The 20,923-nt window shown below is 37.7% G+C and overlaps 1 protein-coding gene across 2 annotated transcripts in view; it reads right to left on the reverse strand.

The window, feature by feature from the left end:
* LOC128999635 (uncharacterized) overlaps positions 1-20,923 on the reverse strand; it is a 91,439-nt gene that overhangs the window by 48,272 nt on the left and 22,244 nt on the right. For both annotated transcript variants that reach the window (XM_054426231.1, XM_054426232.1), the window contains exon 3: positions 7,848-7,987. In XM_054426231.1, coding sequence (XP_054282206.1) covers positions 7,848-7,987 — 140 coding nt within the window. The remainder of the gene's footprint in view (positions 1-7,847; positions 7,988-20,923) is intronic.

Below are 20,923 nucleotides of genomic sequence, written 5' to 3' on the forward strand. Positions count from 1 at the left end.
TTAAAAACACATAAATAGATAATAAAAATAAAATAGTACGTTATATGTGGTGTATAAGGACAAAACTTACTAAACTAACACTACAATACAATATGGTTTTCTATTCGTCGGTGGTTCGCTGATTAATTTTGCTGTTAAAGGTTGGTCTCGATGGTCTAGTGGTTCTATTGTGGTGTGGTTGGTCGTTTGATTCACACGGTTCAGTGCGATCTGCTGAGTGATTAGTTCTGATGAGACCTATTGAACTGAGTCAGTCAGCGATATTGTTCTCCCTGCGCCCAGCTTAATTGTATAAACGTTTCGGATAGCACATTGTGATGAAGTAACATTTTGGATATGCTACTGTCTGAAAAATCTATTTATATATACAACCTTATGAACATACTTTGTCACGTTATTCAGCATGTCAAAAGAAACAAAAAATGTAATGTGTCCTTTAATTCCGTTTTCGGTCTATTTGTCTGTTATTTTTACAAAAACATTCATAACTCCTTATATACATTATTAACTATTCGAGCTACAGCGTTGAAATTCTGTAAAAATGTTTATCTTATTGACCACTACAGTATTTTTGTCCAAAATATGAATAAAAACTCTTGAACCGTTAAAAAATATTTGATGCCAAATTACATGAAACCGCTAATTTCACCAAATATTTGCATGAAATGTAAATTTGAGTATATGTTTTAATGCAAATTACAACAATATCTTATAAGCTTAATTTGGACAAAGAATAACTGAGGAATTATTTTTTTCTTGTTATGCCTCCAGTTTACTCCATTTAAACAATGCTAAAAAGTAGTTTTATCAATTGAACATGGTTTAAATAGAGAAAACTGAAGGTATAACAAGAAAAAAATAATTTCTCAGTTATTCTTTGTCAAAAGTAAGCTTATAGGACATCGTTGTAATCTGAATAAAATTTACTCAATTTTACACCCCCATCAAATATTTGGTAAAATTATTTTTTTTTCATGGAATTTGGCATCAAATATTATAAAAAGCCTTTACTCTTAAACGGTTCAGGAGATGTTATTCATATTTTGTCCAAAAATAGCGCTCAATAAGATAGACATTTTTACAGAATTTCAACGCTGTATCTAAAATAGTAAAGGAGTTATGAATGTTTTTGTAAAAATCATAAACAGGACACAACAATGTTCTTTTGGCATGCTAAATAACGTGGCAAAGCTTGTTCATAAGGTCACAAGACTCACTGTATATTATAGTTTCTAAAGTGCTTTTTTTGTCGGTATACCATAACTTCCTTAATTCTTCACCAATTTTCATAAATACGGTATAATTTTAAAGCTTTTTTAACCACTATACGCTAGGGAAGTATACAAGCTTTATACAAGTCACTTTATTGTTCAGTAGTTCAGTAGCGTAGCCAGGATTTCAAAATAGGGGGGGGGTCGACCGACCGGGGGTCTGGTAAAAGGGGGGTTCCAAAATTTTTTTAAAATATAGGCCCTAAAACGGTCTTTTTTTTAGCTCTCTTGGCATTAAAAATAATCAACCCCAACATCAATACAGTATAATTATATAATTTTTCATTTAACTTAACAAAGAAATATTATATTTAAGACTGGAAGGGGGGGGTCCGGACCCCCAGGACCCCCCCCCTGGCTACGTCACTGAGTAGTTTTCCCTAAAAACGATCTATTATACCTTCAAGTAATTTAAACTTGAAATGTATATTTACGTTATTCGATCAGCTGAAATATATTAATCAAAACAAACGAATATTTTACTTCTTAAATCAAAGTGTTTTGTTTTTAATTCATCCATGATGACCAACAAACTTAGTCTGTGCTTTCTACGACAAATAACCGTTTTATCTATGAGATGAAGAAATAAGAATAAGAAGTAAGATTTCACTTTAAAGAAGTCTAAACAAGAACAACTCAAAAGTAATTACAAATTGGATTCCTTAGCTTTGTTTACTGTTTAGTTCTTTATTTACAACATAGCCTTAATTTTGACATACCTACCACAACCATTCTATGACATTTACATTTAAGAATTCAATCGCCAATCATATTTTCTGTTCAGGTTTCAATGAATGGTTTGTTCTGTCGAATTTGTTACCGACAGGAAACTGTTTATGTTGGTTTTTGATTCGGTTCATTACCAAGGGACGAAAAACTCTCTGTTGTATTCATTTGAGTTTTTGAACTCATTAAGCCCTTTAGGTTCTTTCTCTCATAAAAGAACAACTCAAAATTAAGTAGGCCTACCGCTTTTTGGATTCCTCAGCTTTTCTATTTCTTTATTTACGACATAACCTTCATTTTGACATACCTACCAACCAACTATGCCATTGTATATTTAAGAATTCCATCTTAAAACATCACCTCTTATCTATGCTTTACCTAGTTTAGGCATAATCAAGAACATAGTAAATTAATAAATCACAATGTACAATTCAAAATATTTATGAAAACTCAAATTTGAACGTAAAACTTAAGCAAAAAGGTTCGCGGCATCTGTTTATTGCACGTTCTTTTTGTAATACATTTGCCATACAATAACTTTGTACATAATTGCAAATTATGTCTTTTTCATCCACATACACGCTGATAGTTGATGGTGTAACTCCACACGACGTTACCTGATTGGCTAATATCCTACAATGTGACGCAAGGCAATCAGGTGAGCCAATCAGATGCGCCGGCATGTCCTGACACGCATGGACACGTTCACACATGTACGCCGCGTCGCCCGCACGTGTATTCAGGGCTCGTATACCGTGGAGTAACACCACAATCGTGTTGCGTGATAGAAAGTTGCGTGTTGTGTCTGACCAAGTTATTACATTCTTATGCTGGTAGATGGTTAGAAAACGTGTCAACAATGTTTTAGGAGATTTTAAAAATATTTTGGGTTGATTGTATATTCGTGCATAAATGTGAGGTAAAGTTTTTCACCATATACTTTTTGGATATTGAAAATATAACGGGTTTTTTGTATAAAATAGTTGTAATCTAATGTGATGATAATACATTTTAAAAGGGGTCTTAGTTTTAAATGAAAATATGTTTAAGGTTTTACCATTAGGCCTACTATTATTATGAAATAGGAAGGGGGAGCAGCTTGGGATTAATTTAACCCAAATATGAATGAAAAGCCTTGATTGGTTCATGTGTAGGCCTATTGTTCGTTGATCGCATAATGTTCGGAGTGTACAATGAAGTGCGATGCTTTGTGTTTGCTTTGTGCGACAGCTCTGTCAGTGACTTGAGACTTTTAGCCAAGACCATTTATTAAAAGTCCATTGATCAAGGCTCTGTTTTTTGCAATGTTTTGTTATAATGTAGTACCTATAACTCTTTATAAATTTTGTAAATTTTACTGTGCCAGAAACAACCATTTGAATTTGTCTATTACATTTGTGTGAAAATGTTTAGTGACAGTAAAGATACTGAATCTAAGTGCACGATTTTATAACTGAACTTGAAGACATATAAATAAATCGTTTTATAATAATCTGATAAATTTAACGTATTTATCCCAATGAATAGTTATTTATATACTGTGTATTATAGACTACGAACAATGGATTTGAAATTTGGAAAACCCAGGCACTGTGTATATTCTCTAGATTAATACAATAACTTCTAACGAGTAACAAGTAGATAAAAAAAAAAAAAAAAAATACACAAAGAAAAATTACTTTAACAATGGTAACTGTGAATAAAATAAATGATTCAACTCAGTCATTGAAAACTTTGTGAAATTGCATACGTATTAACTACACAATAAAATATCATTGATTATTGTAAAATGTTCTAGTAGAGAATATTATTTTATCGATGAAACATAAAGTTGCAGAGACTTACATTCCCAGCCTCACTGATGCGAACTCAAAGAAACGTTATTCACTCCATTATTTCTTTCCAATTTGAATATTTTAACCTCAAAGCGCTTCCCGAGCCTGGACTACATATTCCGGATTCTGGAAATATTCAGATAAATCAGCTCTCCCGGGATGATTTGGTAACTTGTAATTAGATGTGCCATAACTTGAAGTGTTGATCTCAAATTCGCAGTTTAAAATAATATATCCCTCTGTACTCTCAGACTTGACTAACTTTTGAAATATTAGACTAATATTGTGTGTTAGAAGCAAGCAAGAAGAAAGATGAAAAAGATTTGACAATTCCCCGGTCTCCAATGACTGTGGCGAAGACTTCGATGATAAATGGTAAATGGTAAATGTTCAGTCAGAAACGGTTAGGATATTTTGGAATTTTTAAACCAATTAGACTACAGATTTGTAGGTTTTTTGGTGCCAAGATATTTTTGCACATCACTCAATATTTTTAATCAAGGGTTTTATTTGCATAGATTATATAGAACTTGATAATTAAAAAGAAATATCACAACTACAGTAAACACAATTCCCAATTCTTTAGAAGACGTATTTTATTTTATCAGTGCCGATGGCTTTGTAAACACGCTGACCAGTGAAATTTTATCATTATACAATCAGTTAGGCAAATGCGATGCAAAACAAACATAGCATCAGAAAAAAACATATAATAGTGATATTATTAGTAGTATGACAAAACATTACGTAAAAAATGCTATTATAAAAACAAATTAAATAGATAACAAACGAATTACTTAAGTGTTCCAAACTTTAGCAAAATATCAGAATTTCTTTAAACTGCAGCACTACATTGCGTCAATTTTGGTTGACTGAAATGGTTTGTTTTTAAAACACTGGATATGTCCTTTGGAATAAATAAATAAACAATACAAGTAATTGTACTCGAAAATGTCGCAAATTGAGTCGAAATAGCTTTGATAACACAAAAATATACACAGCATACAAAAAGAATTAAGTCAAAACAAGATTAAATTCTTTGAAGAAGATATTGGCTACAAATTAGGTCAACGTTTGGATTTTTCATGATTAAGATTGTCTTTCAATTGCAAGAGCGAGACAACCACGGCCGGTCAGCAGATGTTGTTAAACTCGAAAGTCCTGCAAGGACAAGACCTCGTACATAGTTGAAATAGTGTTGAAGAAACAAAATCATAAATAGGTACTATACTAAAAGAATCAATAAAAACATTATTGTTGTTTTCTTTAAAAAATATACTGGCCACAAATTAGGTCCTAATTTCCATTATCAACACCAAAAACGTCTTTTGATCGCAAGATCACATAACAATCATTGTCGGCGGACGTGGTTGAACTCGAAAGTGCCGCAAGGCCGAGACCTTGGGCTTCCTCGATTACCCAACCAGTGAAAGTTTTATCACCGGCGGCACAGCTGTGGGTTTAGAAGAAATACGGGGTCCACCAGGAGTCTGTGCGTTTATGAGCAAAAAGAAAGATCATTTAAACAGACGTTGAATAAATTAATATTTAATGAGTCATCGATCAGATGTACCGCAGAGGTTATTTATGGGATACCACAAGGCTCAGTTTTAGGACCAATGCTTTTTGCGCCTTTACAAGAATGTCATGGAGGAAATAGTGTTGAATTTCAATAGGGTTTGTTAACGGTACAATTTAACTAAGATAGAATCTTCATATACCTGTTATACTTACACACATTTCAATTGTTAACGCATGGTAAAATTATTAAAATCATATTTTGTTTTTTGACGTATTCACTTCAAATATTTTCATTAAAAAAAGTATTTGCACCTATAACATATTTTAAACAATAAATTTAATTAAACAACTAAAACAGTTAGGCTAAACATCAACAAATATTCTTCCCTAATAGAACAAATAGGCTACCAATGACAGTTGCAAGGAAACTGGTTTAGCTTACTTAGAAGGTTTTAAAAACTAACAATGCAATTGGCATTATTCAAATGGAGCTATTTTGTTAAAACAAAAACACTATTGATTATTTAATATGTTAACAAGTTAAGACTGAAACAGGTGTCAACAAAATTTCTAACGTCCTATAATAGCACGCTTATTACTGTTTTTCTGGTATGTGTAATAAATATCTAAAATTCGCACTATACAAGCAAACCAAGAGTATCATCACTTTTGGTGTCACATAGACTAATTACATATTACCTAATTAAAATAAGGATACCTTAAACATAAATATAAAATCATAATACTTAAGTACTGGAACACTATACCAACTCGTAACATTTTCCAGCCTTTACACAACTTATAGCCAGTTAAATCGTTGTACTGGCGTAATAGTTTAGATTTGAAAATATTACTAACTTGGGGACTTTTTACAGCAGTAAGAGTAGCAATTGGCCCTATATTCCACTTACATGTGGGTTTACAGTTCTTTTGGGAGTCGTTCTACTATATGCTTAGTGCAGAAACCATCCGGCCAAGCTGTTTCTCAGATAAATCTCAGATTTCAGGGCTTCCCATTTTCTAAAATAACGACAATTTCGTACTACAAATTTTACTGGAACTAAGCTTCTGGCCAAAAGATACAATTATTTTAGCGGTATTTGTTGTAGGACACGAAGAATAACACTTTAAGCTATCTGTCTTGCATCAAGTATTTAATTTTATTAATTAATTTATTTATTTTAATTAGTTTATTTATTTGATGGAAACAACCATTTACAATATATGCTAATTAATTAATATGCTGTAATTAACAAAACAATGGCATGGTAATTAGACGGCTAAAATTGGTGTGGTGCGTAAAACACCATGACATATTTTTAACAATATTACAGTAGATAATATATCATAAATAGGTTATCAAGGATATCCAAGGATATCAATATAAATAGGATATATAAAATAGCATATCAAGCTTCTGTGAGATAACTTGTGTAGCTTGGGATGTGATTAGAACTTCTTAATTAGGAAAGCTATTAATGTTTGTTTTCAGCTTAGTCAAAGTTAATAAAGATCTCTACTATTATTAATGACCATTTGGTCTAGTTTCAAATAAACCACAATCCTAGTTTTTTTTTTCAAAATCTAACTACTGTAATTATCTTATAATTACTATCAATCGATAACTATATACTATTTAAAATGTAGATGTTTATTATCAGAACTATGAATGCTATTGTTGTGTTTATTAACGCAAATGTAATTTTTAAATTTTTGCAAGGTTACGGTCCAAAACCTTTCTTTTCACTAAGGGAGACACATTATATTTTAATTGGCAAATTAGTGAATGAAGAACTAATAAAAAAGAGAAAGAAGATACTGCAATTCCAAATTACTTCTTAATGAAACAACACAAAATGTATACTTTATTAGGTGTTTTTTTATCATTTGCCACGATTTTCACATGGATAACACCCATTAATGTTCGGGGATTTATCCCGGACTTCGGGAACAAAGTCCCGCACTCTACCAGCTCACCTCCTACAGGTATTCAGATGACATTACTTTTTTACAGTGAGAGTTGAGTTGGAACGTAAGGTCAAACATTATAATGTGCAAAATAATATCGCTCAATGTTTTAATGAGTAAATTTAAATAAATTAGTAAGGGTTGAAAGTGTGTTATAGTTAATCAAAATATTTTTTCCATTTCAGAAGGGATATACCCCAGTTCAAAGAGTAAGGAGTTTAACCGTATAACTATCTACCACAGAACCATTAGTTGGGGACCTAAGTGGTTATAGTGCTCGCATAACAATCAGAATGGCATCTTGATCCTGAGTAAGTAAGTAACTTGGTAGAAGTTAGTAGTTGAACCAAGTTGTCCTCATTCATTAGGCTTTTCATAAATGATTATGCAAATAATACTCAAAATTTTGTCTGGAGGAACAAAATCGTAACCCTTTCGTTTCCTCTTTATTTAATAATTAGACCACACTATTAAGTTACTACTCGTAAAGTCACTATGGAAGTTACTGTTTATAATGATTACTTACCGTAATAAGGAGGCAGAAGCCTTACAAAGGATGTGTTGGCGGCTCCCCATTCTGTGTGCCTGGCGTTGTTACACCTTCCATCGAAGGATCTGTATTTGGACACTGAACACACTGTCTGAGCATGGCTGGTCCACGTAAGTCTGCAAAAGAAAATTTGATTAAGATTCTCAATGGACAGATCCAGGTACACAGAGAACCTTAGCTAAAAATAGTCGATGGCAGAGTTATTTGAAACAGTGCTGCGTTGGTAGGGCGATTAAACCAAGACGGCAAAGTATACTATGCAAGACAGATATGTTTGCTAGTTGGATTCCATCCCCTTGTATTTGCATTCATCATGTGTATGGAAAACCCTTGTAAAAATTGTAATTCGATAACCATTTATTTGTGACAGGATCGTTAAAAGTATTGCTGTAAAATTAAAATATTCATTGAAATTGGGACTGATTTCTTGCAATTGAACGTCAGCAGTCTTTATTTCCGTAATTCAAACACCAACAGTAAAAGCTACTTAAATATAATATTCCCCTTTCGATATTAAGACACTCTGATATTAAAATGCTTGAGGGAAGGGTTTTGGAAATAAAAATAAGTTGGTGAACAACAAATGTTTATTTCCAAAAAGTTTCCCTTCCTCCCAGTTGGTCTCCATAACCAACATTAATCACAGTGTTTGCAACCAAGTTTACAACTGGTTAGTTTGCTCACTTAGTCCTTAAATACATTCAAACAGCTGACTGAGAACAGCTTAAGAAAATCCTATATTCTAAAACAAGTGCGTGTAGGGGTAAACATTTATTTTCGTCCGAGGAGTTTTGATTTTTTGTTGTTGTAAATTGGGTATTTGGACACGAAACATCGATTGGAGTTGGTCACAATACTGGGAAAAATCGAGGTTCTGTCCTACAGCCCTTGAAAGTGCCCATGTTATCGACAAAACCTTTTTGTTGTGGCAATTAACGAAAATAGCTGTTGCAGGTTATTTATATTGTCGTATTTTGGTTTGACGTGTAAAAAATACAACTGCATTGGTTAGTTTGGACCATTGACTATTGGATACTGAAGTAGACATTCCATCTATATGGACCAGCTGTAGCGGATTTATCAAAGTCGTGCATCGAAGGATGAAAGTGTTGAAATAATTTCAGATGTTATGGCCGAGCAATATGATGGACAACAGGCAGATCATTTTGAGTAGGAGAGTCGACGAATCGCTGCTCTACGTTTGGAAGAACGTCAGCGATGTGAGCGATAAAGTCACCTTGTCGGCGGATTAGAGGCATTTTATTGAATAATTATTATGCACCCACATAGCAAGTGGACAATATTTGGAAATTTGAAATACCGTGCTTTCCTTGCTACGCTTAATGCTGAAACTGTAAAGTTAAACTACGATATTATCCAAATGCTACTGGGCAATAAGAAGGTTTGCACAGGTTTCGATTCAATAATTAACTAATTTAATCAATGTTTTATTGAATCCGAGTTAAGCTCAGTATCCCGGTACTGTAATAAAAATTTGCAGATTTAAAAATCATGGTGTGCGTGAAAATGCTTTATAGCAGCTTTAAAAATAACACAGGTAAACATACTAGTATTTCTTGACGTAAAACTGTATGAATGAATAAATTAGATGTTTCTTCACAAAGGCGAGGGTTTAAAAGATATAAAATACATAAAATGTGTCAAAGCAATGGAACTCGGGCGGGAAAAGGCGAGCAAACAAGTTTTGCCTAAAGCGAATTCCTGGCAAGTGTTTAGGTGCGTGTCGATTTAAGTGAGTCAAGGATTTTACAAAAAGCAACTTGAAGGAGCAGTCAACCAAGGACTCGATAAATGTGTCAATTCATAAACTTCACCACACAAATACACTTCTAAATACCCGCTCAGTGCACTAGTAACTTAAAATGACTTTAGACAAGTTTCGTGGGGAGAAAGTTTTACATTTTCAATAAAAATCTTTGCATAAGCAAGTTAGTAAATTTAGAATGTAACAAGTGCTGAATAACGTTTTTCAGGTTTTGTAAGCGGTTTCTCTCCAGTGACTGTAAGAAATTGTATACAACTTTTTACTTAAGTAAGAGATTACATGAATTGTGTTTGTAATTCTTTTTTGGCGTTCAATTACCTACTTGGTATGCATTGATTGAATGTAAGTATATGGCCATGGTGAACATGCGTTGCACTATTGGGCATGAAATAATTAAATCGTCAAGCGAAACTGGTACAGTGGAAAACCTTTACACGAACTTACAACTCACGTTTCCTTTCAAAATATAAAACAACGACGTGTCTTAATGAACTAGTTAAAGCAACATTGTGTTTCGACCAACAAGAGGTTTCTACTCCAATGAGAACATGAATAACATACATATGTATATTCACACTCACACAAACACACAATGAGGCGCGGCTAGTCTAGTGTCTAGAGGTTAGAAAGGGGGACTATGATCGTGGAGGAACAGATAAAAATACCGCCAACAATCAAAGGAATTATTTTTAGCTAAATAAAAAAGAGTGCTGCCACTTTATGTTTCTGATAACGTTTGCAAACAGTTATGTTTCCATTTCCTAAAGAGATCCCTAACATTGGGGAATAGAGGATTGGTGGAATGGTGACAGAGTAGACCGTTGAACAAAGGATTGGTAGAATAGTTACAGGCGGACCTTTGGAACAGAGTAATGGTGGAATTATCGCAGAGTAGACCTTTGGAACAGAGGATTGGTGGAATGGTGGACTTCAGAACAGAGTAATGGTGGACTTCAGAACAGATTAATGTTGGAATTGTAGCAGAGTAGACCTTTGGAGCAGAGGATTGGTGGAATGGTGGACTTCAGAACAGAGTAATGGTGGAATTGTAGCAGAGTAGACATTTGGAACATAGGATCGATGGAATAGTGGCAGGTTGAGACTTTCGAATAGGGGATTGGTGGAATGTTTGAAGATTGGACCCTTTGGAACAAAGTAATGGCAAAATGGTGCTAGAGTGAACCTTTGGAACAGATGGTCGTTGGAATCGTTACAGATTGGACCATTGGAACAGAGTATCGGCAGAATGGCAGAGTGGAACGCTTGATCGGTGTAACACGGAAGAAATGTGGAATGGAACCGGTTGGAAGATAGAAAGCCACCCGACTTACGTAGCCGTAATCGAGAGTACCCTGAATGTGATATAAGTGTAATTATAATATGGGTCCAGGTTCCAGTAGCAAACGTTAGAGATTGAGAAGTGGGCAATAGTTCTCGGTGTGACGTAATCCTAGATATAAACTTAGGAGTAGTGTGCTCCAGGATTGAAACGGGTGTAAGAAATGTGTGAAATCGAAAGTAAAGCTCACGTTTTTAACTTCAGTACGTGGATGTCTAATCTGCATTTATAGGCTTCTAGTTGTGTTAGCACTTTCTCGAGGGATATACAGGAGAATGTGGCTCTTTATATATTCTATATCATAATGTTCAACACATTTATATTACAACCATTGACTTTGAAATGTACAAGAATACCTCAGCACAAACTTTGAAGCCTTTTTCAACGTGTTTTCGTGGTGGTGACCTTATGGTGTGGTGTAGACGACTTAAGTGTTTCTCTCTCAGGGGAAATTTTACGATAGGTGCTTCGGGAGGGTGGGAGACAGAAGAAGTAAGATACAAAATAGTAATCAACAAAACGTAATCTACATGATGGTCTGGACAACACTATACAATCATACATTTGTCTTTAGCAACGTATGTTTGATCTCTGCTACAACCAGAACATTTATGATATCAATACCACTTTTACGCGTGCAATTTATTGCGCGTTGTTAATCACTGTAAATGCTCTGAGTATCTTAGAACAGTGAGCATTACTAATTAACGACTGAACAAAAGAAACTCCACTACATTTCAAATCACCATTAATTAACGACGCACAGAACGTAATATGAGAACTTGACACGCACGTAACGTATTCCTCTATTGACTGGAATAATTCGATACATCTGGAATAAAGTTTCAGTTCCACAGTTTTCCTATTGCCTCAAAAATACTACAGTAGTACTACAAAAAATACTACATAAATATAACAAGTGAGTATGTTTATTGCCTGAATTCACCGGTTACATCGATTTTGCAATCGTATGCACCCCATGCTATTGCATAAAGTTATGCCTTCTATGATATTCTTTGTCGAGGAGCATTTAGACCAAACTAACCAAACCTTCATCGAACAGTTTTAAATGTAAATACATTTTTTTATTTTGAAAAATGGTCTTAAATCTACAGAACTCTCTAGTTGTTGGCTTGGTATGAAAAGTGTGGTGGAAACCCCATCTATTCTATTAGATTACATATTCTGTTACAGTGTTGTCACTAGACATGCCAATCTACAAAGTATACTAAACTACTAAATGTATACATATTTCAGATTCCAGACTTTATTTAACTTGACATCACTTTTTTCTCAAGTTTATTATACGAAAATATTTTAGCGAGACCTAATTTATAATGAATCAATACTTGTATAATCTCACAACGAAATTAATGCCGAAGTAGCTTAGTCAACAAACGAAAGTGTAAAATTATACGTCATGTCTGAATTCCCGCGTGCGCCGCCACGGCCACCGAGATCGCGTGAGCAGCGACGGAGTCAAGGCCTTCTAGATTTGTTCCTGGTCAGTGCCGTTGTACTATAACAACTTACTTTCATTTGCGCTTGCACATTAGCTGTGTGCTGCGCGTGCGCGTGGGTGATTCCTGAATTATTCATAAGAGTGCGGGATCAGCTGTTTTTCCTGTATGTGTGTGTGTCGGGAATTTTCTGTTGTAATGTTATTCGAATCCCATCACTATTAAGGCAATACATCCGTACATCTTTATAGAAGTGCTTACACATTTACTACCATGTTGACATGGTAGAGAACTTGCACTTCTACCGTATTTAAAAGCTGAAACTTGACTTTTTTTGGCATGACGACTAAAAGCTTAATTTAGTTAGGTATTTTACTAATAGACCTGTTATGTGTTGAAATACTGTTGTTCGAGTTAGTTAAATAATTACAGAACTAAAAGGTAAACCAATGCAATCAAGCGTTGAAAGTGGCTATCAAATGATAAAGCTATTTTGACTAACTTATTAAAAAAATATGGATGTTAAATCTATGGTCTTGGTCCAGGCGCAATAGTGATTGCTTACATTTAATCACTCACTTACTTAACTTGATTATAACATAATACTACAGATTGTATAAGTTAATTGAGTCTGGTTGTCTATGAAACTAATTATTATTCCTGACACTCCAATCTGCAACTAATTAATCGAAGCTAATTACCGATAACAACTCAACTTTACTACAAGTGTACTTTGATAGTATCAGAATCCTGACATAGTTTCTCGATTTGACTTTAATTTAAATAAACTTATATTTTTTACTTTTTGATCTACGATAGAGTTTTTCTGTATATCAATAGACATTATGCTGAACAAACTAAATTTTTAAATTAATTCTACGTATTTGATCTTTCCTTAACATTTAACCGCAATTCCCACTATTTTAAAATGCATGTTACTTACGTTTTTAAATGTCTATACATTTGTCAACCAAACGTACATATTTTCAACATTATGTGCATCCATTAAAACGCATTTTGCATAACAAACACTAATTTTCATTGCATATTGCTTTTTAAATTATTTTTAAACCTGATGCACATAGCAATTAATTTTAAATTAGGCCTATTCTTAATGAAACCTATCTCCAATTTAATCCGTCCTTACTAACAAAGGAAAATATGATTATTATACCCAATTTTAAAATTCCAAATATTTGTAAAATAAAAATTATTGTAACTCCACGAGGTGTAAATCTAAAAATATTTACTTAATTCACAGAGAAAAAAATAATATTACTTCACTGGTTTTCTGTTGTCACGAAAAACTGAAAACATCGAGCCGGCTAAAATAAAGGCCAGCGTTCAGTAAAATAATTCATCCGAAGAAATCAATTGAATTGGAAATTTTTAGAGAGAGAAGATTTTCTGTTGAAGTTTTGTTGTTTGAAAATTTTGAATTATTTTAACTTTATATTTATTTTGTGTGGCATTTCCAAGCCTCTGGTGAATAAAAAAACTGTTTTACAAAAGAGAAAATGTTTTATTGGTTCTCAGAAATATACGAGTAAACACACTGGAAATATTGTTCGGACTGTAAAATAAAACCCAAGAAAATTAATTAAACATTGTATAAACGAATCCTATAACCATTGACTCAGGGTGGTAAAATTGTCTTTCCATTCGACTGTATAATTGGAAGCTGAGTTTTATTTATTTATTTTATTTGTTTTTATTAATGTGCTTTTACGCTTAAATGCACTGACATTGACCAATAGTTTTATTATTTTGTGGTGAAAAATATTTAACAATGTGCGGTTAGCTCTTTCGTTCCTAGAGACAAACAAAAGCTTATGAATAATACTTTTATTAGATTAAATATTTTTAAAGTTTCCCTTGTGTAGCTTTGTAAAAACCAGAAAATATTATTATTTAAAACCCCTTGATCGAAGATAGCTGGATGTAGTGTTAAAAAGACCCTGACGTTCCTCAGGCTCGAACCGGTAACCCTCTGAATACAGGACTCGGCTACGTGGTAACAGTGCACACTGCTCAAAAATGTAGAAATTGTTAAAAATTAATGTCATTTGCTAGTTGACTGACAATCATTTGAAACGCTCCTACCTTTTACTTTTCATAATCAATCACCAAAACCACATTCTCTAGTTCTTGATTAGCCAAAACATTTCAGTTTTAACCACGCCTAAATAGGGTTTGGCAGTAGACATTCACCAAACGTTGTCCTAAATTCCATTACTTGTTTATGGGGGTTAAGATAAACCATTAAACATAATTTCCGCCATACTTCAGCGAAAACAGCCATTTTAATACATGCGTTGCGGAGGTAGTAAACTTCCGCTCACAGCTATAACAACAGCTGTAAACTTCGATTCAATGTAATCAATCGCATATTTATCGACATTATTATGTATAGACTAGCAGAGTACCCGTCCTTTGTACGGGGTTGGCATATAAGTTTAAAATGCTTATTGCAGTTATACTCAAGCTTTGCGTTTGCAATGGGGGAGGACAAAGTTTGATAAAATTTGCTTCTTTAAATTGACGGTATACTAATTGTATTACACATCTACCATAGCCATAATGTTCTACCACTTCACCTAAACAATAAAGAAAAATAAATTATTACGAATTCACAAACAATCACAAATTATTCATGACATTAAAAACATAAACAAAACTGTAAACAATCCTACTTTGACAGTTCTCATTGCGTATCACAGTTTTTTGTTGCTGCTTAGCAAAACAAATTATAGTGCTACACCCTGTTGGTAAATCTTATAACTTTTTAATGCTTATGTATATCATAGAACCAACTTTTTTAGTTGAAACAGCTGACTAAATTCTTTAATTCCCTTTAAATATGAATACTCATAAGGTTGACATGGGGAACTACAGAGCCACTGGGGCGGAGCCCGAAAGGAATTTTGAGATAAGAATATGCCTATATGTTAACCGTGAACCATGCCCTCGTGCCTGCACCCAGACTAACGAAAAGGAAGCGTGATCCATGCGCAGGCCCGAGGAGCGGCTCACAAAACTTTACTTAACAAATGAGAACCATGGATGGAGGTTCAAGAACAACACGCCATTTGAGAGAAACGAGCTGTAATTAACCATTTAAAAGAATAACACAACAATAATTAACAATAATACATGAATTAAATACTCTCAATTTACTGCATAGTAGAGAATATCTTCACACAAGTAAGAAAAAGGCAAAAATACAACGCAAACATACTACAAAATTAAGATGTAAGACGATGCAAAATTTATGCCGATGCAGCGCTAACGAAAGTCTCGGAGCCTCTGAATCGTCGGCGGTGGGAGTAAAAAGAACAAAACCCACAGCCTTGTTCGGGGTCGTGGAGTGAGAAACACTGAACTAGCCTACTATAAAAAAAAACACTTGAACCATTGATCATGAGTCGTGACATTCGCCCGGTGGAAATAGTCACGGCTCAACCTCCCTCCCCAAAAGAGGAGACTCCTCTCCAAAAGGGACAAACAAACAAGCCTCTCCCCCACTTCCTGAAAAGAAATTGACCTGAAAGACAACTCAGGTGTCTGTGGTGGGGAACGCCAAGGGACTTCCAAACTGAGGGGAAAACTCACCCCCAGGGTTTGCTCTGGCCAGAGCTGGAAAATTTTGTGAGGGAAATTCCTTCGCAGAACACAGGGGACAGGAGAAGTGATCCGGTTCTCTGGCCCAGTGCACTTCCCACCCAGACACAAGAGGAAGGAAAATTGCCTACGGAAGAGTTCCGCGGAAGGGCTTGAGATGAGAAATGTGCGCCCTCCGGAACACTTTTCCAGTCCGCGGATCTCCAAGCTCCGCCGTGACAGGCGTCAAAAACCTCAGGATGCGGTGGGGACCTGACCACCGATGACACAACTTGGCAGCTCTCTTGTCCACAGCCGAACTGGCCGGATGAGCTTTACAAAACACCAAATCCCCCACCTGGAAAGGGTTGTCTACTCTACCACGATTGTGCTTCCTCCGGACCAATTCCCTAGCTCTGATCAAGTTTCTCCTGGCCGCTTGCCAAGTTGCCTTGACATCAGCCGCACCAGGAGGTGGCAGAAGGTCGCCAATTCCCCACACATTCGCTAACGGGTTGTTAGGCGGATAGCCTAGAAACAGCTCGAAAGGGACCGCCTTGTGACTCTCATGGTGAGCAGTATTGAAAGCAAACTGAAGCCAAGGGAGTTCCTGATCCCAGGTGGTCTGCTTGTCAGCATGGAAAGCTATGAGAGCGGAACGAAGATTGCGATTGAACCTTTCAGCATGAGAAGGCTGTGGATAGTAAGGGGAAGTAGTCACATGGCGGATTCCGTGCCCAAAGCACATTCTTTTGAACAGATGGGAAACAAACTGTGTTCCGTTGTCGGAAACAATGGTGGCGGGTATTCCAAAATGTTGGAAGAGGTGAGTTCGAAGTACCTGCACGGTGAGCTGTGCAGTGGCATTCCTTAAGGGGAAAAGCCAACAAAACTTGGAGAAGGCATCCACACAAACAAGTAGGAACTTATTTCCTGACTTGCTACGCGGGAGAGGCCCTACATAGTCAATGAAAACCTTCTCCAAAGGTCTTTCCGCCACCTCAGATGACAACAAACCAAACTTAGAGTTTTGAGCGGGCTTGCTCAGTGAGCACGTTTGACAAGAACGCACCCTAGCAGCAAGATCCCGATCCATACCCTTCCAGATGAACATTTCCCTAACCTTCGCAATGGTCTTGTGGATACCTAGATGCCCACCCACAGGAGAAGAATGAAAATACTCAAAGACCATAGGGATAAGAAGACTAGGCAGCACAACTTTAGGTTTACCTCGCTGCCGAGCGCGACAGCAAAGGGCACCCTGGGACAGAAAATATGGGGGGTGGGCTCCCCCATTTTGAAGCTCACCAATGATCTTTGCCAGCTCAGGATCCTTCAGCTGATGGGGAATGAAATCAGAAAAGGCGAGTGGAAACTCCAAGAGCACGGCACAACCCGGTTGCTCTTGGTCAGAAGGATGATCGTCGGGTGAATGGTACATCCTAGATAGTGTGTCAGCAATCACGTTCTGTGTGCCTCGAACGTGTTGCACTTGGAACTTAAGGGACGATATTTGGACAACCCAACGACCAATTTTCCCAAGCTGGCGTGGATGTGCAAGAAGCCACGAGAGTGCCTGGTTGTCGGTTTCCAATAAAAACTCCTTGTGCTCCAAAAAGCGTCTGAATTTATTGACTCCAAACACGACAGCCAAACACTCGAGTTCATACACAGAAGAGCTTTTCTTTTCGCAGGGACTCAAAGTGCGTGAGGCGTACGCAATTGGCTGCCTAACACCATCCACCTCTTGTGACAACACAGCCGCAATAGCGACGGAGGAAGCATCTGTTTGCAAGACAAAGTTTTGATTGAAATCCGGCATCGCCAAAACAGGGGGCTGCATGATAGCCTCCTTGAGAAGATCAAAAGACGTCTGCTGCGCTTCACCCCAGACAAACTTGGCGCCCTTCTTCCGAAGCTCATTGAGAGGAGCCGCCAATTCAGCAACATTGGGGATGAAGCGTCGGTAAAAACCTACCATGCCGATGAACCTAGCAATACCCTTGACATCTCTGGGAGGAGGAAACTCCCTGATAGCCTGGGTTCTAGCGGGGTCGATGCAGACGCCTCTATGAGAGATAAGATGACCAAGGAACGAAATTTCCGGCTTTGCAAAACTAACCTTGTCAGGATTCACGGTAAGGCCAGCCCTATTCAATCTACTCATGACTTCTTCAAGATGAATCAGGTGATCTTCGAAGCTCTCACTGTACACCAAGAGATCGTCGAGGTAATTGAACACAAACTTGAACTTGACATCATGAAAGATGGAATCAAGGAGTCTGGTGAGAGTCTGGGCCCCCACAGCAAGACCCATCGGAACTCTTGTGAACTGATACAAATTCCACGGAACGCAGAAAGCAGTGAGAGGTCGAGACTCAGGTTTCAAAGGAATCTGATGATAGGCCTGATTCAGATCAAAAACAGAAAAATACTTGGCCTTACCGAACCAGTCAAACGCAGAATGCAAATCGGGGAGAGGCACAGAGTCGATTTCAATTTGCGCATTCAATTTGCGATAGTCCAAAACCATTCGGGACTTGCCATTGGGTTTTGGGACGAGAAAAGCTGGACTAGCGTAGCTCGAACGGGAAGGTTCAATGACACCATTTTCCAGAAGTTCGTCAATGATTTTTCTGAGAGTTTCCATTTTGGGTGGAGCTAATTTGTATGGGTGAGAGCGAACGGGACGGGTATCTGTTAGACGAATCTCGTACTCTAACAGGTTAGTGACTCCAAGCTTTGGCGTCAGCACATCTGGGAAACGAGAACACAAGGTTCTGATGGCTTCAGCCTCGCAAGTAGTCAGATGCCCTAACGGATCAATTGTTGGCTTGCTGGGTATCTCAGGCTCGACTACCGCAGCACCACCACCAATTTCATCAGCAAAAGATATTAATACCCGTCTCGCAAATCGGAAAAAACACTGACCTCTGCCTAAATCCAAAATTAGGCCAGTGTGCTTGATAAAATCCGCTCCCAAAATGACAGGGAAACAAAGGTCCTTAGCCACCCAAAAACTCCAAACCCAAGAAAAATGTTCAATTTTGAACTTGAAACGGGCTTCATAGATGATGGGAAGAGGTGAATTTGACGCAGTCCAGCAGATAGGGGTTTTTCGCTCAACTTGCTTGATAAGCCCAGACGATTCAAGTTTTTCAAAAAGGGACAAGGAAATGAGGCAACGGGCTGACCCAGAATCCACTAGGGCCTTCTGCACCGTGGAACCTATGAAGATGTGGAGACGTGGGCAAGTTGAGCGCGCCGCTTTCACGCCCATGGAAGCAAGGCCCGCAGTCCCCCGCAGCAGAGGCTCGGTCACAGGCACAACACTCCCAGAAGGGGAGGCAACAGAAACATTAACTGACTTTAACTTAGACTTTGACTTACTTGAAAAAACATTCAAATTATTGCCCTTTACATTATCACCAACAACCTCACAGGAAGGATTGGGCAATTTTTCCTCCTGTGAGCAAACTAGTTTTTTGGACCACGTCCAAAATTTCCACCTTGACGGCAATGCCGCCGAATGTGACCTGGTTGCCCACAACCAAAACAAACAACAGGTTGCCTCTGCCACTGCGGCGGTTCAGGACCCAACCCCACGGGTGCTACGACAGCATGATGACCAGCTAGGGGAAGATGCCCCGCCGCTTGGTCTCTCTGAAAATCAGCGTCCTGGACAGATCTCGAAAGGATGGAAAGTCTGTCCAGATCCGCAAAAGATGAAGGCCGTGGTGCAAAAACCAGACGGGAGCGTTCCTCAGGCTTCAACCCCTGAAGCACAATGTCAATGAGTTCAAGCTCACTGATCCCCAAACGCAAGACCCTTTCCACCGTGCGAATGTCCCCCACGTACTGGCTGAGAGACTCGGCTGGCTGCTGAGGACGAAAAACTCTCTCAACTTTCAGCTTCTCCATGACCCGACGGGGCATGAAAAACTCCAAAACTTCTTTATGAAAAACATCAAAGGTGACGCCTCTGCGCAAACAATCAAGCAATCTGTCCCCCAACGGTTTCAGACAGTATGGAGCAATGAGTTCCATCAAAGTTGCGTCTGACATGCCAGGGTATTCACGCATGCGCAAAACACTCTCCAGAAAAAAACAAAGACCATTCACATCTAACCCGTCCACCGGCCGGAAACCACTCAGGACAGAGGCAAGGGGATGGGGAAGTTTGCCAAAGGAGTTAGAGATGGAAGGGGAACTATGAACTTGAGAAGGAAAGGGAGATGGGGACTGGACATTCAGCGTAGCCGCAGCCAAGGTGGACGTGTGAGAGGGGGACGGTGTGACATTTGCATTTGAAATTTGAACATTTGCAGGCAACTGGAGCAGTGTACTTGGCGTAGGCGGAGCCTGGGGGGTACCCACTGGAGCCACAACTTCAACAACAGACTTTGGCACTTCGTTTGAAATTTCCGAAGAACGGTTGTCTTCAAAAATTTCAACTTTCTCTTTGACAGACTTTCCTGCCTTAATACTCTCCAAAATTCCTTCCAGCTCAAGAATTCTGGCTTCCACCCAGCTCTTGTCCTCATCTTGGATTTCAGGTTGCCCCAAAACCAAGAGTAGACGCTTACGCCAGTGCGTCAGCTGTGTGATAGCAGAACCCTTAGCTGAGCCCGTAGGCAAACTACTCCAACTATCAATTTCCCCACTTAGCTCTTCCATCCTCTCTTTACATGCCTCCAGTTCCTCATCCAAACTGAGCGACTCAACCCAAGCTTGAGGCATGCTAGCAATTTGTCTGAACTGTGTACGCAAAGTGCGTACATCAGTTCCAGGAGTCTCCCCCCGGGACCGCACCTCGTACACCAGCTCCGGCTTCCTCAAATATTCCGGCACAATTGACGCCATACCG

This window comes from Macrosteles quadrilineatus, unplaced genomic scaffold (assembly GCF_028750875.1).
Source record: "Macrosteles quadrilineatus isolate MER2022 unplaced genomic scaffold, UCM_ALF_1.0 Scaffold_8__2_contigs__length_117827958, whole genome shotgun sequence".
NCBI classification, from domain to species: domain Eukaryota; kingdom Metazoa; phylum Arthropoda; class Insecta; order Hemiptera; family Cicadellidae; genus Macrosteles; species Macrosteles quadrilineatus.